The sequence below is a fragment of the Budorcas taxicolor genome, chromosome 5 (assembly GCF_023091745.1).
Source record: "Budorcas taxicolor isolate Tak-1 chromosome 5, Takin1.1, whole genome shotgun sequence".
Lineage (NCBI taxonomy): Eukaryota > Metazoa > Chordata > Mammalia > Artiodactyla > Bovidae > Budorcas > Budorcas taxicolor.
The window spans coordinates 134,885,654-134,913,278 of NC_068914.1; the positions used below are offsets into that span (position 1 = coordinate 134,885,654).

The 27,625-nt window shown below is 38.9% G+C and overlaps 1 protein-coding gene and 1 pseudogene across 1 annotated transcript in view; one reads left to right on the plus strand and one right to left on the minus strand.

Moving 5' to 3' along the window:
• The window catches only part of PLCZ1 (phospholipase C zeta 1), a 46,000-nt gene extending 26,689 nt beyond the window's left edge, over window positions 1-19,311 (plus strand). Inside the window, exons 7-12 of the mRNA XM_052641108.1 lie at window positions 188-335; window positions 6,624-6,740; window positions 8,155-8,327; window positions 13,953-14,076; window positions 17,897-18,046; window positions 19,226-19,311. Coding sequence (XP_052497068.1) covers window positions 188-335; window positions 6,624-6,740; window positions 8,155-8,327; window positions 13,953-14,076; window positions 17,897-18,046; window positions 19,226-19,311 — 798 coding nt within the window. The remainder of the gene's footprint in view (window positions 1-187; window positions 336-6,623; window positions 6,741-8,154; window positions 8,328-13,952; window positions 14,077-17,896; window positions 18,047-19,225) is intronic.
• Window positions 19,312-21,040: 1,729 nt separating this feature from the next.
• On the minus strand, window positions 21,041-26,931 carry LOC128048220 (ADP-sugar pyrophosphatase-like; annotated as a pseudogene).
• Window positions 26,932-27,625: the final 694 nt, after the last annotated feature.

A 27,625-nucleotide genomic window follows, 5' to 3' on the forward strand; every position in this document is an offset into this window, starting at 1 on the left:
ACATCAAATGCTATTATCATTGAACATATTTACATTGACCAAATCCAAATAGTTTTTGAGGATATAATCTTATAAAAAAACTAAAATCATTGATTTGAAAGCATATTTTCTTTATTAGAAAAAGAATTTTTCAAATGATTAGTGCAAAATTGTGAAATTGTTATTTTTTTTTGTTTGCATCACAAAGATAAAAATATCTATGGCCCTATCTGATCTTGTTATTTATACTAAAGTTGAGAAGTTCAAAAGTTTTCATCATTCTAATCTATATCAACAATTTAATGAAAGCAACTCTATTGGGGAGTCCCAAGCCCGAAAACTTACAAAGTTGGCAGGTAAATTCTTATAATTCAAATAGAGGAAGTGTTTAAACAAGTTATATTCACTTTTAAGATGTCAAAATTGGTCAACAATGTTCATAAAACTATGTTTTAATACAATTTCAACATATTTAACAGATTTTAAGAAAGGTTATGTGCCTCAGGTCACTTTACATTTTATTTCACAGAACTAAACCATTAATTTACTTCTCTAAGTCATGGAAGCTTGCTTGAGAATGTCCAGTGTGGACACTTTGTTGGGAGGGGCTGTGGTGAGCAGCTTATATGAGAGAGTAGAGAGTGACAAGGTTGCAGAGGTAGGCAAAGCTAAATTACAAGGAACTTGAACTTCGTAAGTGAGCAGAAGATTGAAGTCTCAGGAGTTACATGATCCCTTGTATGTTTCTGAACGATGCCTCTGTTAGCAGCGTAAGAGTGATGCTGGCTGAAGATGATAAAGGCTTGTTGTTCAGTCACCCATTTGTGTCGGGCTCTTTTGAGACCCCATGGACTGCAGCATGCCAGGCCTCCCTATCCCTTACCATCTCCCGAAGTTTGCCCAAATTCACGCCCTCTGCATCGGTGATGCCATCCAGCCATCTCATCCTCTGATGCCCTCTTCTCCTCCTGCCCTCAATCTTTCCCAGCAACAGGGGCTTTTCCAATGAGTCAGCTGTTCACGTCAGATGACCAAAATACTGAAGCTTCAGCGTCAGCATCAGTCTTTCCAGCGAGTATTCAGGGTTGATTTCCCTTAGGATTGATTGGCTTATGGCAGTGAAATTGAAGCCAGGTGAACTTTGTGGACATCTATGAATGAATGAATACCTAGTCATTCAGTTGTGTCTGACTGTTTGCGACTGTAGCCTACCAGGCTCCTCTTTCCATGGAATTTTACAGCCAAGAATACTGGAGTGGGATCCTACTCCATGGGATCTTCCCAACCCAGGGATCAAACCCGTGTCTCTTGTGTCTCCTGTGTTGGTAGGATTCTTTACCACTAGCAGAAGTGGGCTTCTATGAGGTAGAGATAAATAGACTGGAAGCTGCATCTTTAAAGTGAAGAAGAAGGTAAAAATTGTACCCAGACCAGGCTGCCAGCTGTGCACCTACAGAGGAGCCATTTGTCTCTGAATCTTGTTTTCATTGTCTCCAGACTCTAAATCTGAGGTGCGTTACTCTATGTGGTACAGCCCGAGATACAACTCTTAGGCCTGGGAAAAAGAATGGGATGCAGACTCTGCCTTGTTCTCAGACTTACACAGTGGGAAACATCATCAACTTGGAGCTTCCTTGGTGGCTCAATGGTAAAGAATACAGCTGCCAAACCAGGAGACTCAGGTTCAATCCCTGGGTCAGGAAAATTCCCTAGAGAAGAAAATGGCAACCCACTCCAGTTCTTTCCTGGAAAATCCCATGGACAGAGGAGCCTGGTGGCTACAGTCCATGGGGTCACAAAAGAATCGGACATGACTTAGTGACTAAATAACTGTTATCAACTTAAACAGGAATGGTCTGTTGGTAGGGGAAATCTTTTCTCTCTTACTCCTCTCGAGTTCTTGTGACTGGACTAGTAATAAAATTGATGCCAGACATATTGACAGGAGAAAAAGAAACAAAATTTAATTCAGAGAAATGAGACCCTAAGAAGTGACCAGAGTTGGCAGCTTTTATGCTTTCCAGACAAAGAAACAAATGTGTGAGAAACTTACAGGAAATTAGTGAAAAATATAAACAGTTTGAGCTTGGGGTAGTAATTAAATATGGCACTAGGTTTATTTTTATAGGCTTCTCAGCTCTGAATTCCCTATCATTGGTGGAAAGGATGTCCTACCTTCAGATACAGGGAGTGTACCTTTCACATGAGAGATTTATTTACTGTTTTGAAAGAGAAAAAGAGGGAAAGTGTCCCTCTTGCACTGGCCATTGCTTAACTTTAATCCAAAATAATCAGGTTGTCACTGAGGCACATTTTGAGGCAGCCACAGTCAATGAGAATAAGGTGACTTGCCATATTCTTTTTAAAAACTGCAATCTACTATCTTATGTAGAAGCAGAAAAATCAGCACCTCCAAACCTGCAAAAGAAAACTGGAGAAAAGCTCCTGACTGTTCGGAAATGCAGATTCTAATATATATGGTGGTTTACCTCATTGGGCTGGCCATCGGTGCTTTAGGGTTTTGAGGCATGTTTTAACTCCTCTCCTCAAAATGCCTGTTAGAAACATGCTGGATATTTTAGGGCTTGTCAGTTTTTGTTGTAAACTGAGGCTTGTGACCAAAAATCTATTCAGTAGCTCTATATGGCAGTTAAAAGAATAGAATAGAATGAAATGGAATATAATAAAATGGAATGGAATAGAACTAAATAATAGAATATAGAAGAGTATATTGTATACAGGAAACATAGTATTACTTTATAAAATGTGTGTGTGTGTGTATGTGTTGGATTGTGATATAAAGTATATTTTTACTGTGAAATATTGTGAATGGAGTTTGAATTTGACCTACTTTGCTAGAGTCCATGATTTCAAACTATAGGATGGTTTTTGTTGTTGTTCATGCAGTTGGGACTTCTGGGCCAAAAGTGGTTATAATTCTCTCATTCTCATCATATTAAACACTAGATCAGTATTTGAAAAGGGACTGAGTAGAGTCATAAAACGTAGCATCACCATTTCTTTGGAAAGAATATAGAGCACTTTTCTTGAACCAAAAGTCAGTTCAGTTCAGTTCAGTATAGTCGTTCAGTCCTGTCCGACTCTTTGTGACGCCCTGGACTGCAGCATGCCAGGCCTCCCTATCCATCACCAACTCCCGGAGCTTGCTCAAACTCATATTCATCAAGTTGGTGATGCCAACCAACCATCTCATCCTCTGTTGTCCCCTTCTCCTCCTGCCTTCAGTCTTTTCCTGCATCAGGGTCTTTTCCAATGAGTCAGTTCTTCACATCAGGTGGCCAAAATATTAGAGTTTTAGCTTCAGTATCAGTCCTTCCAATGAATATTCAGAGTTGATTTACTTAAGGATTGACTGGTTGGATCTCCTTGCAGTCCAAGGGACTCTCAAGAGTCTTCTCCAACACCACAGTTCAAAAGCATCAATTCTTCGGCGCTCAGCCTTCTTCACAGTCCAACTCTCACATCCATACATGACTACTGGAAAAACCATAGCTTTGTCTAGACGGACTTTGTTGGCAAAGTAATGTCTCTGCTTTTGAATATGCTATCTAGGTTGGTCATAGCTTTTCTTCCAAGGAGCAAGCGTCTTTTAATTTCATGGCTGCAGTCACCATCTGCAGTGATTTGGGAGCCCCCCAAAATAAAGTCTGACACTGTTTCCACTGTTTCCCCATCTATTTCCCATGAAGTGATGGGACGAGATGCCATGACCTTCGTTTTCTGAATGTTGAGTTTTAAGCCAGCTTTTTCACTCTCTTCTTTCACTTTCATCAAGAGGCTCTTTAGTTCTTCTTCGCTTTGTGCCATAAGGGTGGTGTCATCTGCATATCTGAGGTTATTGATATTTCTCCCGGCAATAAGCAGGATGCTTATTTAACTTATATGCAGAGTATATCATGAGAAATGCTGGACTGGATGAAGCACAAGCTGGAATCAAGATTGCTGGGAGAAATATCAGTAACCTGACCCAGAGGGATGGTACGGGGAGGGATGTGGGAAGGGGGTTCCGGATGGGGAACATGTGTACACCCATGGTGGATTCATGTTGATGTATGTCAAAACCAATACAATATTGTAAAGTAATTAGCCTCTAATTAAAATAAAGAAATTTAAATTAAAAAAAAAAGCAGGATGACAGCCTTGACCTACTCCTTTCCCAGTTTGTAATCAGTCTGTTGTTCTATGTCTGGCTCTAACTGTTGCTTCTTGACCTGCATACAGATTTCTCAGGAGACAGATAAGGTGGTCTGGTATTCCCATCTCTTTCAAAATTTTCCACAGTGTTGTGATCCAGACAGGCAGAGGCTCCAGTGTAGTCAATAAAGCAGAAGTAGATGTTTTTCTGGAACTCTCTTGATTTTTCGAAGATCCAGTGGATGTTGGCAATTTGATCTTTAGTTTCTCTGCCTTTTCTAAATCCAGCTTGAACATCCAGAATTTCATGGTTCACATACTGTTGAAGCCTGGCTTGGAGAGTTTTGAGCATTACTTTGCTAGTGTATGAGATGAGTGCAATTGTATGGTAGTTTGAGCAATCTTTGGCATTGCCTTTCTTTGGGATTGGAATGAAAACTGACCTTTTCCAGTCCTATGGCCACTGCTGAGTTTTCCAAATTTGCTGGCATATTGAGTGCAGCACTTTCACAGCATCATCATTTAGGATTTGAAATAGCTCAACTGGAATTCCATCACCTCCACTAGCTTTGTTTGATGCTTCCTAAGGCCCACTTGAGTTCGCATTCTAAGATGCTTGGCTCTAGTATATAAGTAATGATTGGTCAAAGATGTACTACTGCTGCTACTGCTAAGTCACTTCAGTCGTGTCCGACTCTGTGTGACCCCATAGATGGCAGCCCACCAGGCTCCCCCGTCCCTGGGATTCTCCAGGCAAGAACACTGGAGTGGGTTGCCATTTCCTTCTCCAATGCATGAAAGTGAAAAGTGAAAGTGAAGTCGCTCAGTCGTGTCTGACTCTGTGCCACCCCATAGACGGCAGCCTACCAGGCTCCTCCATCCATGGGATTTTCCAGGCAAGAGTACTGGAGTGGGGTGCCATTGCCTTCTCCGAAAGATGTACTACAAGGAGGTCCATCATTCTTAAGATATAATAAACATCATTAATTTTATTATAAGGAAAAATCAGAAACAAGTTTTCATATATATATGAATGCTTTTCATTAATTTAAAATAATGTCATAGGTGAATGTTATTGAAATGGAATGGCTTTCATGTTAGTAAGTCAAAAATGGAAGTTTATAAAAGAGAGTTAACAATATGATTCAATTGAAGTATAAGTATATACCCATGTCAGAATAATGGAAATATGTATACCAAGAGGTTATCACAGTTATTAATAGAGCGATGAGATTATATGTTGTTTTCTTATATTTTCTATTTTATTTTCTTATTTATCTAAAATAAACATAAATTGCATTTGTGAAAACATAGCATGTTTAATTTCTAAGTCTCAGGAGTAACAAAATCAGATTAAGGATATTTAGTGATCATTCATGTTTATCAATTTGTAGATGAAAAAATTTAAGACCTGAAGAGTCCATGTCTTATCGAAAGGTAGACATCTAATATAGGACTAGATAAGGAATCGTAACAGTTGGACACAAAAAACACATTTATACATGAGTAGCTTCAAAATGAATTTTTCCTCAAGAAGAGTATAGCCTCTAGAAATGAGTTAATTAAATTAACTATGATCACTATTAACTCCAGTAACTAATTTTTTATCTGACCATGCATTTATGAAAAGAATAGCATTTAGGATGAGAGTGGCAATGATTCTGCTCAAACTTGACTAGCAAATAGAGTGGGTGTAGGCAATAACCATTTCTTCTATGACTCTCACCATATTAGCTGAAATAGATGTGGGAAGAGGATCTATATAGTGAAAGAGTAAAAACATTGGAGAAATATGAAATCTGTGGTAAAAAATTTGAGGGGTATCCAATGGTGATTTTTGTTTAGTCACTAAGTCGTGTCTGGCTCTTTGTGACATCATGGGACCCCATGACCTCCTCTGTCCATGGGGTTTCCCAGGCAAGAACACTAGAGTGGGTTGCCATTTCCTCCTCCAGGAGATCTTCCCGATGTAAAGATTGAACCAGAGTCTCTTACATTGGCAGGCAGACTCTGTACCTGGGACAAACACATAAATACACACAGTCTGTTTCAGTTTCTTTATAATTCCTATACATATTCTTTAAGTGTCTACATATATTTTTTACACATTTCTATTTATTCCATTTAAGTCACTTAAGATTCAAAGCTAATTTACACCATTTACCATTATGGATGGCATTTTATTTTGGAATTTTATATGCTCTATGTCAATGTGAAATTAACTTAGATGTGAGAAAAAGAAGCATGTTATTCAGTTGTTTCTTTCTTCAAGTGAATGATTACATAAAATTGTAAAATAAATTATTATTAACTTTTCAATAGCAGTTGAATTATACCATGAAACAAAAGCATGAATTTATTTTGATTTTCATGAATTGCAAATACTTTTGCCAAGACAGTAGACATCAAAATTGTAGAATTAAATAAATATATAGACATAGTAGTTTATTTGAAATATTTTGCAATATTTTAATATATTTGTTTTTCAGCCAGGGAATTTATTCTTCACACCAGGAAGTTCATTACCAGAGTGTATCCCAAAGCAACAAGAGCTGACTCTTCTAATTTTAATCCTCAAGAATTTTGGAATGTAGGTTGTCAAATGGGTATGTTATATAGAATACTGAGATTTGGGTTTATTTTTTGTTTGTTTGTTTGTTTGTTTTTTGCAAAAATAAGACAAAATAAGTTCATTTTGTGAACTAATAAAATATTCAGTTTTATTTTCAAAGGAAAAGAGCTTCCTTTGAAAAATTTTTGACCCTGGAAGTTTTGGAGTTAAGCAATGATGAATCATTGACTTCAAGAGTTGAGTTTATTCTTAAATGGGTTGCATAGGATAAACCTGCTACTGCTAAGTTACTTCAGTCGTGTCAGACCCTGTGCGACCCCATAGACGGCAGCCACCAGGCTCCCCCATCCCTGGGATTCTCCAGGCAAGAACACTGGAGTGGGTTGCCATTTCCTTCTCCAATGCGTGAAAGTGAAAAGTGAAAGTGAAGTTGCTCAGTCATGTCCGACTCTTAGCGACCCCATGGACTGCAGCCTACCAGGCTCCTCCATCCATGGGATTTTCCAGGCAAAGTACTGGAGTGGGGTGCCATTGCCTTCTCCGAGGATAAATCTAGGTAAGGGAATTTAACATGGAAGTTAAATTCATGAAGAGTTTGCATGGGAAGTGTAGGAAGGGGAGAAAGAAACTGAAAATGAACATAAGAGGACAGTGAGGATCAGGTGCTTTGCATGAAAGATTTGATAAGGGCCTCTTCAAATCAAGTGACCTGTGCTTTTTGTCCTTTAATCACTTCTGAACTCACAATATTGAAAAATGAGTAATGTGCTCTGTTATTTATCCTTGTCAGACCCTCCTTATTCCAAACTGATCAACTGGTATGCCACTGGGACTAACCAGTTAGAAAGTGCCAAGTGTTAACTCTTCTGTTACTGAACTGTGGCAAGGCCAATAGGTTTGTAGAGAGGGAACAATTAGGATCAGGATGGTAGGGTGGGCAGTGGGGGGCAGATGGTGGTACTGAATACCACTGGTGTCTGTTTACCAGGCTATATGATGTTGTCTGTATATTTTAACAACAATTATCGCTCTGCCTGTTCCTCTCTTTCTCAAGAGATAACAGTACCCCTTTAGACTTGAAAGTTTATGATACATTGGTGTCAACCCTTCCAGCATTTAATGTAGTGATTTTCTTTATTCTCATATTTCCTGAATGTTATCTGACATGTACATTGCTATTTTGTAATCTGTGCTGTGTGCCATTTTGATTTTTTAACTCAAAAGCTGTAGAATAATTTACAGACTAAATTCTGAAACTCACCTTCATCTGTTAATGTAGACATGGCAACAACAAATGTGTAAACATCATGAGTCATTTGGTAAACACTTGCTCTTAAAATGTTCAAAGATATATAATCCATCATTAGGTTTCACTCAATTGTTTAACTGTGTTTCTTTAGATATTCCCTCATTTCCTGACAAGGTCAAAATACTCTTTTCCCTTATAGTGGCCTTAAATTTCCAGACCCCTGGTCTCCCTATGGATCTTCAAAATGGGAAATTTTTGGATAATGGTTGTTCTGGATATGTTTTAAAACCACGCTTCCTAAGAGATAAAAAAACAAAGTTTAATCCACATAAAGTACTAATAGACAGTAATCCACTCACACTTACAATAAGGGTAAGATTACTTTTACCTTTTTTTCAGTTATGATATAAGCTAGGTAGTACCCATTGATATTTTTAGTTCCATTGATTTTCCTTATTACCTTTTATTTATTTATTTTTAAATTTTATTTTTACTTTATTTTACTTTACAATACTGTATTGGTTTTGCCATACATTGCCTTATTACCTTTTAAATTTCTGTTGATCTTTTCAGGTATTATAGGTGGATGGTATTGCAGCATCTTGCCATATCTTTTTGTTGCCTTTTTGCATGAATGAAAAAATCCAAAAAGTTGCATTGTTCTAATTAGAGGAACATGTCTAGTTGTTCTAGGGAATAGCTGGGACGAAGCAGCCACCTTTTCAGACCCCTTCCTAATCCACACAAATCTCACTGATGTGCTTCTGTGTGTTTTCTCTTTTCTTTTTCAATCTACCTCCAAGCAATTCTTTCTCACTTTCATTTGTGGGTTCCTCTTTTGTTGTTATTTAGTTACTAAATCATGTCTAACTGTTTTGCAGCCCCATGGACTGTAGCCCACCAGGCTTCTCTGTCCATGGAGATTTCCCAGACAAGAATACTGGGGTGGGTTTCCATTACCTTCTCCAGGGGATCTTCCCAACCCAGAGACTGCACCCACATCTCCTGATTTGACAGGTGTTTTCTTTACTATTGAGCCACCTGGGAAGCCCTTGCATGCTTTGTTGCTCAGTCGTATCTAACTCTTTGGGACCCCATGCACTGGAGCCTGCCAGGCTCCTCTGTCTATGGGATTCTCCAGGCAAGGATACTCAAGTGGGTGGCCATTCTCTTCTCCAGGGTAGCCCCTATGTGCCCCTAAAATATTCATGTTGCCAAAGGCTTTTTCTCAATCCTCATCTCAAACTAAACATTCTCTTTGTATTCTTTTATACACTTTCGTGGTTTCAACCACAAACATGCTCACATTGCTAATCTGACTTCATTTTTTGACTCTAAAGGCTTCCATCTAGCATCCCTACCAGTGTTCTGTCAGACTTAAAATATTAAAGCCGAACATCCCTTCCTATTTAACTCTCTTCTGTTTTATTGAAATCTCAGTGAATTGAGTCAAATTCATTTATTCCGTTGACTCAGGCCATAAAATTGGGAGCTATTCTTCTCTGCCACATCTCCTTCACGTCCCATGTCTTATCAGTCTCTAACTTCTGTAGATCTTACTTTAATTGTCTTTTTTATTCATTCCCTTGATCTGATGTCATTTGCTGCTGTCTTTTTTTTTTTAAGGAATTTGTTAACCTGTCATCACCTCTGTTCCTTTGGTTTCCTAAGGGGTTTTTAGATAGCCTGTCCCAGTCATCCTGACCCATCTTCTACAAGTCAACAAGAGAGATTTTGCTGAGGGTAACCCGATCATGTCTACTTAATATTTATTTGTGTCTCCTGATTGTTTTCTTAGTCTGGCTTTGTCCCACTCCTCTAGCCTCATCTCTCACCACTCCCAGCCTTTTAACCCATTTTGAAACCATATGGAAGCCTTCTTTTTTTTTTGGTCCTCAATGGCACCTCTAGGTACTGCATATGCTGTTTCCTTTGACTGGACTACTCTTCCATTCTTCATCTGCCTGTTGCATTCTGACTCACTGTTTTCAAGACTTTCAGAGTCACTTCTTTTTGGAAACCTTTTCCTGTGCAAAAGAAGTTGCATTTCTTTCGAAGTTTTCTTCTGTTTTTCCATGACACCCTATGTTGTTGTTGTTTAGTTGCTCAGTCATGTCCGACTCTTTGGCAATTCCATGGACTGTAGCTACCAGGCTCCTCTCTCCATGGGTCTTCCCAGGAAAGAATATTGCAGAAGGTTTGCCATTTCCTTTCCTGGGAGGTCTTCCTGGCCAAGGAATCGAACCCACGTCTCCTGCACTGGCAGGCAGATTCTTGACCACTGAGCCACCAGGGAAGCCCATAAAACCCTATACATGCATGCATTATGGCACTTACCACACTGCAAATTATAATTATTTACTGTTATGCTTGTCTTTCTCCCCCGACTTGTCTGAGGGTCCTTTAAAAATGAGGACTATGTTCTGTTCAGTCCTTATCCACAGTCACTGACACAAAGTATTTGCTTAGTACATGTAGGCTAATTTGGAAAAGCGAAGCTGGAAGATAGCTGGTATGCACAGATGTTTATAAATGCCACCTATTTATACTCCAAAAGGGGCTTAAGTGACATGATGTGAAAGAGGTAGGGTTAATGATTTTCCTAGGAAGCTGCTCTCATAGCCACGTGGGTCTTCCCCTCTTCTAATTGTTCTAGGGAGCTTTGTGATTATTTGCACAAATTGTGGAGAGCATGATTTGAGAATCAGAAGGGCCAGTTTTGCTATTATTTTTCTTAGGTCCTTGATAAAGTCATTCACTGGTTTACTCTTTGTTATCTGTAAACAGAGAACTTTGGATTAAATTGGTTATTTTCAAGCTTATAAAAACTATGCAATCATTTCCTAAGTTTAAAGTCTCCTGAGTAAGACCACCAGATGAATGCAAGAGCTATCTGGTTGACCACTAAGTGTCGTCTGCTTGACATCCATCCTCTGCAGTGGCCCTTGAAGGGACTTTGTGAATCGAAGTGTACAAATTATTCGAACAATAAATCTCTTAAATTCTATTTCAGTGCTCATATTCAATTATCATTATTACTTAGTTAGCAATTTTTTTTTTTTGTCATGAGTTACACCTCCCTAATAAAAAGGATATATTGCCCAGAGGGCTGATAGTCAGCTGATGCATGGGTGTTCAGTCGTTGTCGTGTGTGACTTTTTGGGACCCCATGGACTGTAACCCACTAGGCTCCTCTGTCCATGGAATTCTCCAAGCAAGAATACTACAGTGGGTTGCTGGGCCAATTCCATGCTGATCATTAAATATTTGTGCAGTCACTCTGGTTTCTAGTGGGTGCTATAATGTGTGGAGGTAGGAAAGGAAAAATTACACATTGGCACATTTTTCGTTTCTCTTCCCTCCTTTTTTCTTTTTAATAAACTTTTATTGGATATGCCCTAATTCTTTTTCTTTTTTTCATTTTTCCCTTTATTCAAAGTTATTTATTTGTTCCTATTTATTATAATCTTCAGAAATTGAAATCATGTCTCAATTTCTACATTCGTGGTAGTGCAGTTGGTAAAGAATCTGCTGGCAATGCAGGTGACCCTGCTTTGATTTCTGGATTTGGGAAGGTCAGCTGGAGAAGGGATAGGCTATCCACTCCAGTATTCTTGGGCTTGCCTTGTGACTCAGCTGGTAAAGAATCCACCTGCAATGTGGGAGACCTGGGTTCGATCCCTGGGTTGGGAAGATTGCCTGGAGAAGGGAAAGGCTACCCACTCCAGTATTCTGGCCTAGAGAATTCCATGGACCATATAGTCCATGGGGTCCCAAAGAGTTGGACAAGACTGAGTGACTTTCCCTTTCACACTTTATAAATTAGTACACTTCAAATGCTGTTCTTTTTAATTTAGACTTTATTCCTTCTGTTCAGTTCAGTGGCTGTCATGTCCGATTCTTTGCAACCCCATGGATTGCAGCATTCCAGGCCTCCCTGTCCATCACCAATGCCCAGAGTTTACTCAAACTCATGTCCATTGATTCGATGATGCCATTCAACCATATCATCCTCTGTCATCCCCTTTTCCTCCCACCTTCAATCTTTCCCAGCATCAGGGTCTTTTCCAATCAGTCAGTTCTTTGCAACATGTGGCCAAAGTATTGGAGTTTCAGCTTCAACATCAGTCCTTCCAATAAATATTCAGGACTGATTTTCTTTAGGATGGACTGGTTGGATCTCCTTGCAGTCCAAGGGACTCTCAAGAGTCTTCTCCAACACCACAGTTCAAAAGCATCAATTATTTGGAGCTCAGCTTTCTTTATAGTCCAACTCTCACATCCATACATGACTTCTGGAAAAACCATAGCTTTGTCTAGATGGACCTTTTTTGGCAAAGTAATGTCTCTGCTTTTGAATATACTGTCTAGGTTGGTCATAACTTTTCTTCCAAGGAGCAAGCGTCTTTTAATTTCACGGCTGCAGTCACCATCTGCAGTGATTTTGGAGCCCAAGAAAATAAAGTCCCTCACTGTTTTCACTGTCTCCCCATCTATTTGCCATGAAGTGATGGGACCAGATGCCATGATCTTCGTTTTCTGAGTGCTGAGCTTTAAGCCAACTTTTTCACTCTCCTCTTTCACTTTCATCAGGAGGCTGTCTAGTTCTTCTTCGCTTTCTGCCATAAGGGTGGTGTCATCTGCATATCTGAGGTTATTGATATTTCTCCCAGCAATCTTGATTCCAGCTTGTGCTTCATCCAGTCCAACATTTCTCATGATGTACTCTGCATATAAGTTAAATAAGCAAGGTGACAATATATAGCCTTGACGTACTCCTTTCTGTATTTGGAACCAGTCTGTTGTTCCATGTCCAGTTCTAACTGTTGCTTCCTGACCTGCATATAGGTTTCTCAAAAAGCAGGTCAGGTGGTCTGATATTCCCATCCTTTTCAGAATTTTCCACAGTTTATTGTGATCCACACAGTCAAAGGCTTTGGCATAGTCAATAAAGCAGAAATAGATGTTTTTCTGGAACTCTCTTGCTTTTTCCATGGTCCAGCGGATGTTGGCAATTTGATCTCTGGTTCCTCTGCCTTTTCTAAAACCAGCTTGAACATCCAGAAGTTCACAGTTCACTTACTGTTGAAGCCTGGTTTGGAGAGTTTTGAACATTACTTTGCTAGTGTGTGAAATGAGTGCAGTTTTGTGGTAATTTGAGCATTCTTTGGCATTGCCTTTCTTTGGGATTGGAATGAAAACTGACCTTTTCCAGTCCGTGGCCACTGCTGAACTTTCCAGATTTTCTGGCATATTGAGTACAGCACTTTAACAACATCATTTCCTTTGTTCCTTAAAGTGAAATAAATCTGTGGTTCAACAATTAGCTTGAATAATAGAAGGTGAAATAAAATTATTGTTAATTACTTTGTTAAACATTTTTCTGCTATTCAATCCCTAAAATATGTATATATGAAATAATTGATTTTTCAAACCCAGGTGACTTATAATAATATAGACAACAATGGATAAGGTGAAAATTCATGATAATTTATCCAAACATATAAATTATATTGTCAGAAAATGCTATCATAGAAAATTATGTGGTGCTTTTTCGTACAGTTCAAGTAATGTTTATAGTTTCCATTTTTTCTGCTGTTTATAGACTATACAGATTTAAAAATAGTTCAAGTTATTGGAGTGCTCAGTCTGTCTTATAGCAGAAGGGGGTCATAATATTTTTAAACATTGCTTTACAACAGTCATAACAAATGCTGTTCGAATAAAAATATATGTTCAACCATAAATATTGGAGAATGTGGATTCTACTATAATCACGTCTGGGTCAAACGGAATAATTTGGTAATCATCTTTTGATACTTAAGTTGAAATTTAACTCAAAAAGGACTAAAATTTAAGATTTGCCTTGTTTTCTATGTTGTTTTTTGGTGGGACTTGACTTAGTTCATCATAATTTTTGGAAAACATTTTATTTTGAAAGTTAGCAGTGATACAGTTTGTTCTGCTGAATTCTTGAACTTACTTATTTTTGTGCAGCTCATCAGTGGTATCCAGTTGCCTCCCAGTTATCAAAACAAAGCTGATACCTTAGTGATTGTAGAAATTTTTGGGGTTCCAAACGATCAAATGAAACAGCAGAGTCGTGTAATTAAAAAAAATGGTGAGCTTCTAATATATTTTATTGATCAGTCTGTTAGACTTCATGTTGGAAAGCTTAAAAATTATGTATTGATAGAGTTTTGATACATATTTATTTTTCATAAGGAAAAGCTTTTGCATTATGTTCAAGGTGACCAAAGTATTATATGCAGCAAAAACAATTTGATAATAATGTTGGTTAGATATAGTTTCAATTACAGATACAAAAATGTATCTGACCTGAAGAAGTAGTGTTTTTTCCATTTTTACTTCCTTTTTATTTTCCTGTTTGACTGATTAAGAGAGAGATTTTGACAGCCTCAAATCTATCTAGCTGCTAGCTTCTGTGCAAAATAAAAAGCTTAAGATTTCTCTGATATAGTGTGTTGCATAGTTTTACTTAACAGCTTGAATATTTTAGATCAAAGGTCTGTGGCTTCTGACTCAGTATGCCATAGAAACCTACTCATAATAGTATTTGGATTCATAACTCAGCCATTTTTGCCAGAAGGGAAATGTAGGAATGAAAGAAGTGACTTTGGTGAGATTTTCAGTGTGCCAGCATCTCCTGACAGTTTACATGATACAGTACTAACACTGTTATTTATTCTCTGAAGTTGAAATCATGAAGAACATTAGAAAAGTATAGATGCTTGGGGTTGACTGTTAGTCAGATAGTCAGAATCACTCAGGAAGAGAACTTGCAGCTGATTCTTTGAGAGTAGAATCTTCTTTGAGTGAATATTCTCAAAGTATAGTGGACTTCATTTCAGAGTCTAGAAATATGCTCCAGATTGAGTGGCATGGACAGAGAAGCAGGTGCAGTTTGAGCTATCTTTTTCTTCTTTGGTGATAATTCCCTGAAATCCAATGTTTGCCTCCTCCTAAACCCCAAATATTCCTCCACATCAGCTTCTAGGAACAAAGGAGAGAAAAAAGATTTGGCAAGTTTTATTACCTCATCCTGTGTTATCATCGGGAAGGGATATTAGTAGTAACTCCCTGCCTTATTTGGCTCCCGTTAGAGTTGAAATGGCAGTGTCAAGAAATGGTAACTGCTAATATCAGGAAGCTTCTAGTAACCTATCCTTTGTTCTCTCCATCCCCCCTAACTTGAGCCTTCATGACTAAATGCACAGAACATTAATTTATTCCATGAATCCCTTATGTAATACTGTGATTTTAGCTCCCATTAGAAATTTGATTGCATCCCTGGCTTTATGGGAATATACCTACAAAAATTCATTTTGGTTCACAGACATTATTGAGCCTATCATGTTAAAAGCCTGATTCTAAGTATCAAAAAACTTAAAATCTCTATTAATTGCATTCTTATGTATGCCCCAACTAATTCTATTATAGATAGTTTATAGTTCAGTATGGAATATGAGATGTAAATGAAATTGTTATGAAAGAGTCATTAGTGCTTTAAAGAAAGTACAAAGAACTGTATGGAAGGGGCAAATTTGAAGATGGTTCTTGGCAAATGAGTAGAATTTTTTTTTATAGAGATTGAGGATAAGGGAATTTTCTTTCTTTCTTTTTTCTCCATTTTTGGCCACACTTTGAGACTTGTGGGATCTTAGTTCTCTGACCAGGGATTGAACTCAGGTGATGGCAGAGAAAGTGCTGAATCCTAACCACTGTTCCTCTAGGGAATTCCCTAGGATAGGGTAATTTAAGGCAAAAGTAATAATATGTGTGCTAAAACATGGAGAAAACAAAATTCAAACATGTCAGCAGAAAGTACAAAAGTTCAAGTACAGTATACTTAAGGAAGATTAGTTGTGAGATAAAACGAGAGATTGACTTTGGGGATGGCTGTGGAAAATCGTGAAAGTCATGACACAGCATTTGAAACTTTCTTTTCTGTATAAAATGAAGAAAATTAAAACTTTTAAATAGGGGTATACAGCACTAAGAACTGAGTGTTAACAGAGATCGTTTCTACAGAGTAGAGAGGAAGAAGTATGAGAGAGAGAGATGAGAAATACAGGAGAGAGTCAGGATGTGGTTTCACAGTGACACGATGCTGAAGTCAAGTCTTAAAGACGGGCTGCACCATCAGAAAAGGAATGGAGGATGCACGTGAGGAAGACTGGCAGGACTGAAAGTGTCGATAGCCGGACGAGAAGGGTGCTGAGATGGCCTAGCTACTAGGGTGATGGTAGTGCATTGAAAGACATGAGCATCTGGGAGGAAAACAATCACGTTTGCGTACAATAAGGAAGTGATTTTTTAGAAATATTTATTCATTTGGTTGCATCAGGTGTTAGTTGCAGCATGGAGTATCTTCATTGCGTCATGTGGGATCTTTCCTTGTGGTGCTGGACTCTCTAGTTGTGGCGCAGGCTGTGGGATGTGCAGGCTTCAGCAGCTGCAGCACTTGATCTTTCTAGCTGTGGTGGGTAGGCCTCGTTGCTCCAAAGCATGTGCGGTCTTAGTTCCCTGAACAGGGATTGAACCTGGGTCTCCTGTATTGCAAGGTGGATTCTTTAACCACTGGACCACCGGGGAAGTCCCGTAATTTTTAACTATATTTGTAACTATCGAATTAGTTTTTTTTTTAATCTGACAACTAAAAGGACTTTCACATATATCTATGTATGATTTTATGTGTGTATGAAAGAAAGAGTACGGTCAAGCAGGATTAGAAGACAGAGAATAAGTTAGCATAAGAATTTTGTGCAGACATTTTGCAGTGTCTATAGAGATTTCACTCTTAAACTTGTTTCCTGTACTTCACTGAATTATTTCTCTATTAGGGCAAGGTAAGATGGTCATTATTTCAATGTGAGTCAATTCGTTTAGTATTTTCACTAGCATTGACTGCATTCTGAATTCCTACCTAGTAAATGTGCACTGTGACCACAGATACACCATAGAAAGCATAGATATGGTATAATTAGTCACAGATACTTCAATATGTGCTGAAACATGACACAAAGGACAAATCTATTGAGGTAGCATGTGTACCATTGCCTTTGTACATGAAAAACAATGCATTATTTTTCCCTGAACTTTTTTTATTAAAGTAAGAGCATTTATTTGATCTGGATGAGAATTTCTTGGTTCCATTCAATTATGCTTAATTTTTATCTGATTTGGGTCACATTGTAATGCAATTTGGATTTCTTGTTTGGCAGGAGAGTATTTGGGATGATCTGTTTCGCTAGGGACATAGATTACTCATCAATTTTGGATTTGAAAATAAGCATTTAATCAAAACAAGGATCAAGAGCTGACTTTAGAGCAAACATTAGTGAGCTCTCAGTCCAACTACTGTCTGTAGTTCTTCCCATAATACGTCCTGATCTAGAAAAATGATGTTATATAACTTCCTGTTGTCTCAAGTTTTCTTTGTTGATAAAATACTTGAACACAGCAGTCATATTGTATAACAGTTACATGTTTCTGCTGTGAAATCAGACACCATTTGTTTGATTTCCTGCCCCACTACTTAATGGCTATTTCTTGAAGGCTATTTCATACAAACACAAAAATGGCTATTTTTGAAGGTTATGAAACATCTTTGTGACTCAGTTTCCCATCTGTAAATGTGGATAGAGATAACCCTGGTGTGAGGATTAAGTGAGATTATCTCCTTAAAGTTTTTAGAATATTGCCCAGCACTTGTAAATACCTAAGAAGTGTCATTATTGCCATTATTATTTCTTTCTCATTGCATGCATTAAAGATTTAAGTCCTCTAAATCATCAGCTTTCATTATTACTATTAAAGTGTTAAAAATAAGAATTTTAAAGAACAGATATTAAGCATTTTCCCCTAGGAACAGAGTTTGATTTTTTTTTTTTTGTTCTATCTCTTCCTTTATATTTCAGCTTTTAATCCAAGATGGAATGAAACATTCACATTTGTTATTCAGGTGCCAGAATTAGCATTGATTCGTTTTGTTGCTGAAAATCAAGGTATAATAGCTGGAAATGAATTTCTTGGACAATATACTTTACCAGTTCTGTGCATGAACAGAGGTAATATTCTGAAAAGTAAGAAGACTGTGCTAATATTTATGTATAACTTGAGTTAACAAAGAGACTCTTTGATATACCAAATAGCTCTCTTCATGACAGTCAGATATGTAAAGGAAAAAAATATATATATTGATATACTTATCTCTATCTATCTATATATATTGATATAGTTCTTCCTAGTGGAAGTATAGAAGTATGTTCTGATACAGAAGGGACTAGGGACTGGGAATGCTAGGAAAACTAATTAGACAAACTTGACTTATATGAAAATTTCTCTGCATGGATTATAGCTCTTTTGTTTCAGTTAAGAGTAGGCATGACTGCCATGAAGGAATGAAGGATGGGAACCATTCAGAAAGGAGAAGCAGTGACTCTTTTTTTCCACCTGAGAAGAGACAGGGAGCCCAACACTCTTATCTCGTCTCTTTTCAGAGCTGCCTTGCAGTCACCTCTCTGGGGTGATTTACAGTGTGCTCCCAATTTTATCCTTATATTTACTTTTCTAGTACCATCTGAGATGTACCTAGGAAACAGCTTTTCTGAAGCAGAAGAGTGGTGGCTAATTTTGGAGATGCAGCATTTTCGGGGTGGCGGGAGAGGTGCGGAAGTATGAGCTGTGTGGTATTTAGCATGACGCTGGAGTAGAAACTTCAAACATTTTGTTTTGGAGGAAAATGAATATACATGATGGAATATAGCTGCATAGTCCTAGTTTTTATATGTACTTTATTATTTCTTGCTGGGAAAGATCGAAGGCAAAAAGAGAAGGGGGACGCAGAGGATGAGACGGTTAGATAGCATCATTGACTCAATGGACATGGATTTCTGGCACAACAACAGGTAGTCCAAGACTTGACATGAGACAGTCAATTTATATCTGCCCCAAGTATGAGATTCAGGAGAATACAGTGCATTTTTACAGTTAACACTGTAGCAGTGGAAAATATTTTGGGCATCCCTATAGCCCAACTCATGGACATGAATTTGAGCAAACTCCAGGAGACAGTGGTGGACAGAGGAGCCTGGCATGCTGTATAGTTCATGGGGTTGCAAAGAGTCAGACACGCATTAGCAACTGAACAACAAACAATAAAGTATGTTATTTCTCAGGAGCCCTACTGGGGCCCCTGCTGATGAATGCATTTTTATTGTGTTAATCAGATGTGATTCCTTTTGCAGGTTACCGTCGTGTTCCTCTGTTTTCCAAAATGGGTGAGAGTCTTGAGCCCGCTTCCCTTTTTATTTATGTTTGGTACATCAGATAGCCACTCATGGTACTTGGCATATCATTAGCTTACACATTGCAATAAAACAGCCTAGAATGAATGTCTAGACATTTTTTCTTTTAATGTAAAGAAAAATAATTATTTTGAAGTACTGAGCAAATTCACTTTTAAATATGCAAACTAGAGCAGTGGAAACAAAACAAAAGCTTCAGCGGGTCCCGACTCAGTGTGACATCCTTGTCAGCCAATTTCTCTTGCCCCTCTGCTTCTGAGGCTGCTCTTTCAACTTGCTTGTATCATGTTTAATTAGTAGAATTCACAAGTTTCTAAAATATGTCTGAGTGTATAACATATGTTGGCAAATATTTGGAGGTATAAAAGAAATGTGAAATCTAAGAGAGTTTTAACTTCTAGACACTCACGAGTGCATATTGTAGTGGGAAGGAACTGGATTCCAGGTGCTTAGTGCCCTTTTACATCCTGGAGAGTAATTAGCCCTTACACTCTCAGACTAGTTCTTAGATGCTGTGCACTGGATTGGGTACCCTGTAATTACACAGACGTTTTTATGAGTGCATATGATTTTGATTTGCATTCAAACTGCCTTCCAGACTCTGTATCTCTAAAAGTGATGTACTACAGTGGCTTACATGCCCAGATCTCGGAATGAATTTGCACTGTGTCTGAATCGGCTTCCCTGGTGGCTCAGCTGGTAAAGAATCCGCCTGCAATGTGGGAGACCTGGGTTTGATCCCTGGGTTGGGAAGATCTCCTGGAGAAGGAAAAGGCTGCCCACTCCAGTATTCTGGCCTGGAGAATTCCATGGACCATATAGTCCATGGGGTCTCAAAGAGTCAGATGCAACTGAGTGACTTTCACTTCCCTTCTGAATCTGCACTAAATGTACATTGAAGTTAGTCTCTTGGTCAGATTTGAAATTCCTGTGCTATTTCGTATACTGGGCTTCTCACCATCAGCAGGGTTTTGCTTTACTAAATGTCATATGTAGAAGAATATGGTTCAGTATTAACTGTTTTTCACAAAACCAAGCATACTAATACGGATTCTACCACACTGTTGCATGGCAGTGAGGTGAAATCATCCAGTAAAATTTCTGACAACAAAGAGGGCCATTGTAAGTATTTGTTGAAATTAAATCTGACTTTATAATTAAAACAACAAAAATGACTCTTTGTTTATGATTGTTAATGCATTATCACTTGATAGCCAGAAAAATACACAAAAAAGTCATCTACCATGTTTTCCTACTATCATGGTTTAGCCTCAGAACTAAATATTTAAAATAAACATGCCACTGGGAATTGAAATACCCAGCCCATAAGAAGTTGGGTATCCCAGATTGCTCAGTGTATAATCATCCAGAGCCTCCTTCATGGGCTGTCAGGAGTTAAGACCAGGAGACAGTCTTCCCAGTGGGCTTCCCCAGTGGCGTGGTGCCTGCAGTGCAGGGGATTCCAGAGATGCGGGTTCGATCCCTGGGTTGGGAGAATCCTTTAGAGTAGGAAAGCACTGGAAAAAACTCACGGACTGAGGAGCCTGGCAGGCTATAGCCTATGAACTCACACAAGAGTTGGGCACAATGAGCACATGAGCACAGTCTTCCCAGGGGGGAAATGAACAGCCAATTCTCACAGGAATGCTTCTCTTTTGCCAGATTACAAAAGGATTTTATATTTATTTATAATGCTTTTATTTTATGAAAAGGCTAATTTCAAATCTCCCTGAAAACTAAGCCAGATACAAAGTCTTAGTGGAGGAGGCCTGGTGGTTCTGTGCGCAAAAACGTGGCTGCTGTCCTTTGGCGTTCCAGCTTCAGGAAGAGCCCTTCAGAAGGCCTCACGTGTGCATGTTTTAGTGACCTGAGCACAGAAATAGACTCTGGCATCTACTCTCAGATACCCTTCAGCTACCAGAGCATCTCATCTCTTCAGCGGGTCATTCTTTAGTAAGGAAATTACTTCCATAAATTCTCCATCTCCTGACTGTGGCTTAGGCCTTACATTTTCATTATCATCTCCACTGAGAGTTATGGTAGAGATGCGCGTGGTACAACTAATTTGACAAACCTGGATCCATACGTATGGCTGAAGAACATGCAGCATTACCCTTATAGCCGGTTTTCTTCCTCGCGGTCCCAAAGAGCAGCTGCTTCTGGGCTTTCGCTGTCATCCATCGGACTGGGGGGAATTCATGGCAGCAGCCTCCCATTGGTGGTTGGAACTGCTTCACTAGAATGATGCGTTCCTAGCAAAGTGTTCTTTGAGGCTCTGGGGTAACTGCCACCCCCACCACCCGACTATCCTCTTTGCTTTGCTGTTTCACAAGTTCTTATGTGACCAGTAGGATCCCTGTAAGTTGTTTTTTTCAAGCATGATCCATTCCAGAAGGATCTTATTAAAATCATTTACTGTTCAACCTAATAGCAAGTGGCCTGTTCCCCCCATTAGTGCAAGGCTTTCACCTTCTCTAAACTCCTAAAGCCTTTTGAAGATTTGGAATTCCATGAAAGTTTAAAGGCTTTCATCAGGTGAATATTGTAATAGTTCCTTAATTCTTGAAGCAGAAAGAACTTATTTCTCATTTATACCGAAAAGATTTAAAATAAGGAAGAAAAAAGGATCTTTCCTTTTCTCACTTTACTTCAGTTACCACTCAAACTCAGCTCACTCTTTTTTTTAAATATAAATTTATTTACTTTAATTGGAGGTTAATTACTTTACACTATTGTATTGGTTTTGCCATACATCAACATGAATCCACCACAGGTATACACATATTCCCCATCCTGAACCCCCCTCCCTCCTCCCTCACTCTTTGAAGACAAAATCTTTCTTTAATATCCCACATTACATTAGAAATGCAATTTTGAAAGGAAACATTAGATTATTTTATTTCCCTTCCAGTAATCTTGGAATTTAGGCATGTTTGTTTCTATTTTATGTGCATTATTTATCATTTACATCACCCTTTAAATTAAACTGGTACCATTATTATTACTATTTTCTCACAAGAGCTTTGAACAGACACTACTCATAGAAACTCCACTGCCAGGGATGTTCTCACATTAGAGAAGATTGGGAATGGTGTGAAAAGCCAGCTTTGACTTATTTCTAAGCCTAGTTCACTTGTAGAAAAATAATGGTGTTGGTGAGGGAAAGGAAACAGAAGAGACAGCTGACATGAACTTCTAGGCTGTGCTAACGGAAGATCTTTTAGCTTTTAAACTCTAGTTTAAATGTCACTTCCTCGGGGTGGCCATCCATCACCTCCTAGATTAGGTTACATTCCTTGCTTTATGTCTCCATGCAACTGAGGAAAGTGACAGCTAGGAAGTGACTTTGCGCTGTCAGGGAGGCCTTGGTGTTGCTAGGAGCTAGCCTGACACTCACAGTCAGGCTACGGTGTTCGTTTGCCAGGCGTGAACAATTTCACAACACCCAACGGGGCCACCGCGTGACCATGATGGACAAGGAGGAAAACGGGACCAGTCTGTAAGTCTGTAACCATGGTGGGGCACCTGTCAGAAGCATGAATATTGTCCAAACACAAAAGTACCAAGCACTCCTGGGGAAACGTAAGTGACTGTTGGATTCTTCACCTGCTTCCTTGGACCTTCTCTCAAATCATCCAACACAAGCCTGAATCCGATAGTACGTCCTTTGCTGAGACACTCCATGGCTCTTCATTTGTGTATCTGCCTCATTGAGATGAGGAGTCAGCCCACTGTGTGTGTTTCTGGTGGTCTTTGGCTGGAGGGCGTTAACAAAACCTGGACTCTTCCTTTTGTTACTCTCATTACCTTGTAGTGATCAACGACAGGAAAGTTTTGCTTTGTCATTAATTTTGACCTTTATTTTTTCCCCCTTGCTTCTGGTTGTTTAGAACTTCAAATAGAAAACATGCGGATCACTGTCTAGACTTACCTTGACTTTTGTTCGGGAGATGGTGGCCACTGGAGGCCACTGATGCTGGCTGCTCTTAAGTTGCCCTATTTTTGAAAGAAGGGTGGAAGAACTGCCTAGAGCTGTAAAAAGGAGGTTTTTATTTAAATTTGGGGTAGTATATGGTGTCTGGAGAGATGCAGACATGTAAATCCCAGATTCCACTTGAAAACTTTATACAAATTTCAGGGATTATTTGTGAGCCACAAAGGCAGGAACTTCATGTTGTGGATTAGGATTGGGAAAATGGAATCGCTTACTTTTAGTGAAGCCCTTTTGGGCTTGACCAATGAACATTTTATTGAGAGACTATATGAATTAGATTCTATTTTCAGGAGTTATTGAAATTCCTTGTTTTTTGGTAGTGTCTAAACATTTGCTGAATTACATTTCTTTCAAGGTAACAACCCTCTGGAAATATTTGTACCAACAAAGCTTTCTTGTGATGCATTCTGGATTCTTAGGCCATAAAGTTTGAGTCCCCTGTAGTATTTTGGAGGTAAGTTATTTTTACCAGCCACTAGGAATTTCCATTTAAAAATCAAAGGGGTAGATTAAAGTGGAATTTGAGCTTATGAGAGGTTGGGCTTTGTGTCTTGCATTCTTACGCATCACCTTAGCACATGGTAGTGGTGGATGGTGGTGGGAGCTGGTGTTAAATTCCTTAAAAACCTACACATTTGCAGGGAGCCATGCTCTCTGTCTACTTTCCATTCCATTTGTATACAATTTAACCTTTTAAAGAATTATTTATTTACTTGACTGTGCCAGGTCTTAGTTGCAGCATGGGGGGACTAGCTATTTTGTATTTCTGGTTTTTTGACCTAGAGGCATGTGGGATCTTACCTCCCCAACCAGGGATCAAATCCATACCCTCTGCATTGGATGGCGAAGTCTTAACCACTGTCCCTGAAGTTCTTTTTCTGATGACAAGAGGAAAACTTCTGGTATTTCACCCCTCTTATTGTTTTAATATTCTTTTCAGATAGTTTGAGCTGGATTTTTTTTTTTTACTTCATCCTTTGGCCTCTCTATTTCTGTAGTTCACGTAAGGGTAACAGTGTTTCCTGGGCCTGAGTGCCATGTTAACTTTTCCTATCCCTTTGCTCTGTGGCCTAGGCATTTGTTTTTCTTTCTACTCTCAAAGTTCTGTCTTGAGGGAGATGAAGTCAGTGAGTTCCACGTTTGTTTCACATCCCTTGTTCACATGAGTCTTGACCATCTTGATCCTCTGGAGTAGGTTGTGTTGTCATTATTTAGTTGCAAGTCATGTCTGACTCTTTTGTGACCCCATAGATTATAGCCCACCAGGCTCCTCTGTCCATGGAATTCTACAGGCAAGGATACTGGAGTGGGTTGCCATTTCTGTCTCCAGGGGATCTTCTTGACCCAGGGATCAAACCCTCGTCTCCTGGCAGGCGATTCTTCACCACTGAGCCACCCAGGAAGTGGTTAGTCTCACCTAAACTGTTCCTTTCAGACCAATATCTGCTCCAGAGCAAGTCTTGACCTGTCTGATTTCCCTTCAGTAAGTCCTCTGTTTGCTTCATTTTCCCTTAGAGTACCAGTTCTAGAGATTTTCCAAATATGTTCCCCTAGGCCCTCTTGCCAATCATTCTTTTCCTTTAAAGTCACACAATAATTCTTGGAATCCTTTATACCTGTCTTCCTGGGTTTCCTTCTCAAATATGACCAGATTTGCTTATCATTTGCTTTCATTACTCTGTCTCAGTTTGTGAGGGATGGTTTCCCAGTTGTTCTTACAAAATGCTGCTGCTTTATGAGAAATCTTTTTAAAGTTTTTCTAATTTTAACTCTCTCTAGGATGCCATGATAGCTGCTCTCCAAGGCCCTTCTTCTTTTTATCTGATTGACTTTTTCTAGGTACCGTTCCTCCCTATTGAACCAGTAACAACTGAAATACACTGCCCTTTTCGATAACTTTTTCGAGAGAAACTGGATTTGAATCTGTCACCTTTTTTACTTCGTAGTTCTCTCTCCTGGCTCTTAGCATCTCATTCTCCCTTCATATCTGCCCAGTTTATGTTTTTAAGACCCCAGTATTTCTTTCAAGGAAATACCATTCTCATTACTACTCTGTTTGATGCCTTCTATTTTATTTTCCTTTTTCTACTACCTTTGTTCTGATGGTAAGAAATTCCAGTTCCTTCTTGATTCCTGGGATAAATCAGAATTTCAGAGCCAGAGGCTAACGGGCACAGACTTTTAAATTGCTTTTTCAGTTTTGGGGGCATTTAATAATCTCAGTCAGTTATTTTTTGACCTCAGCCTAGGAAGAGGGCATATTCTCTTTATGAAAAGAATACCCATTCTTTTTGATTTAAATATTAATAAAATTCACTTCCCTTCTGCGATTGGAGGTATGGTTGGAATAGCTGAACTCTAATAATTAGAGTTTCTTTAATTTTCAAATGCAATACCTCCTTGAGACTAGTGTTGTTTTTGTGACTGAAGACTGTGGACATGGCACACAAATTCAGGTTTGGTCTCATCTCTTCCACAGCTGTTATCCTAAAGTCACTTCAAAATAATACACACATGCACACACACACACACACACAAGAACACAGATTGGGGAAGTTGATACAGTAGGCAAACATATCTGTCTCTGGAGCTAAGAATTTTAAGCTCTAACTTTACTAGAGCTTGTAGCACACTTTAAATTCAGCTAATGTTCAAATTTCTGGCCTAGTTATTTTGAGATATGGCTGAGAAATCCATTAAAGAAAGCAACTGATGTTCTTTTATCACCTAATGCTTAAAAAGCTGAAGAAAATTTTAAAAGGGTTATCTTTCTCTTATAGTCTATTTTGTTCTAAAGACTAAATCTTACATGGTCTGTACTCATTAATGCCTAAAGGTTTAATGCTACATCCCTTTAATGATAAAAACCAGTCATTTGGTGCAATCTAAGCCATTACAAACTACCAAGGTTAATAAATCCACATGGCCCGTGCTTATCAAAGCCTAAAGTCCAAGCAGTGTCCCTTGGTCTACTGAAACTTGTGTTAATGCTGTGTTCATTCCAACATGAAAAAAATTTTTTAAATTTAATTTTGGCTGTGTTGGGTCTTCATTCTTGCGTTGGCTTTTCTCTAGTTTCAGCAAGCAGGGGCTACAGTTCATTAGAGTGCATGGGCTTCTCATTGCAGTGGCTTCTCTTGTTGGCAGGCACAGGCTCTAGGGCTCATGGGCTTCAGTAGTTTGAGCGCGTGAGTTTTAGCAGTTGCGGCTCCTGGGCTCTAAAGCACAGGCTCAGCAGTTGTGGTACATGGGCTTAGTTGATCGGCAGCATGTGGGATCTTTCCAGACCAAGGATCAAACCCATGTCTCTTGCATTGGCAGGTGGATTCTCCACCTCTGAGCCAACGGGAAGCCCTCCAATATTTTTTTGAAGAAAAAGTGTTAGGTTTAATATGTGTATCTAAATTGTATTGAGAACATTCTGGATCCTGTGCTAAGAAATAAAGTATATCTTAATTTGTGACACTTGTGTTAATAATATGAGGGTTAAGATTGCTGGGCAGTTTAGTCGCCAGAATTTCTCTCATGTATTAAATCTTCACTTTGGGCCTAGATAATATGTCAATCATGGTAGCTCTTCAATAATCCATTTCTTTTTGGGAATCAAGTCCTGACCTTGAGCTGTATTTGCTAGAAATGAGTCTGTTACCATAACCGGTTAATTGTTTGATATCAGTAGCCATGTCATATCTGTGATCCTCAGTTTCTTTTAGCCTGCTCGTTTTGAGATGTCTTAGTTTTCTGTGGAAGTTTCTCAGGGATTTTGAAGATGAGAATGGAGGGGTTGGGGTTCATGGGATGGGCAGTTGTCCAGTGCTTCCAGTCTCTCACATCCGGTAACTTAAAAATCTGCCCCTCCCCTAGTGTGTATGTATACATTACATTCAAGAATTCATTTGAGTGGAAAGTTTACGCTATGAGACATTTGAATATTATTAGTTTCTAAAACTATAATAATCTCTCCCTTCCCCATCTCATTGGGTTTCCCTGATAGCTCAGTTGGTAAAGAATCCGCCTGCAATGCAGGAGACCCTAGTTCGATTCCTGGGTTAGGAAAATTCACTGAAGAAGTGATAGGCTGCCCATGGCAGTATTCTTGGGTTTCCCTTTTGGATCAGCTGGTAAAGAATCCTCCTGCAATGTGTGAGACCTGGGTTTGATCCCTGGGTTGGAGAGACGCCCTAGAGAATGGAAAGGCCACCCACTGCAGTATTCTGGCCTAGAGAATTCCATGGACTGTATAGCCCATGAGGTCACAAAGAGTTGGATACTACTGAGCGGCTTTCACTTCCCCATCTCATTAGACTTCTTGTAAAAGGCAAATAAAATACAGATATAAAAAGGCT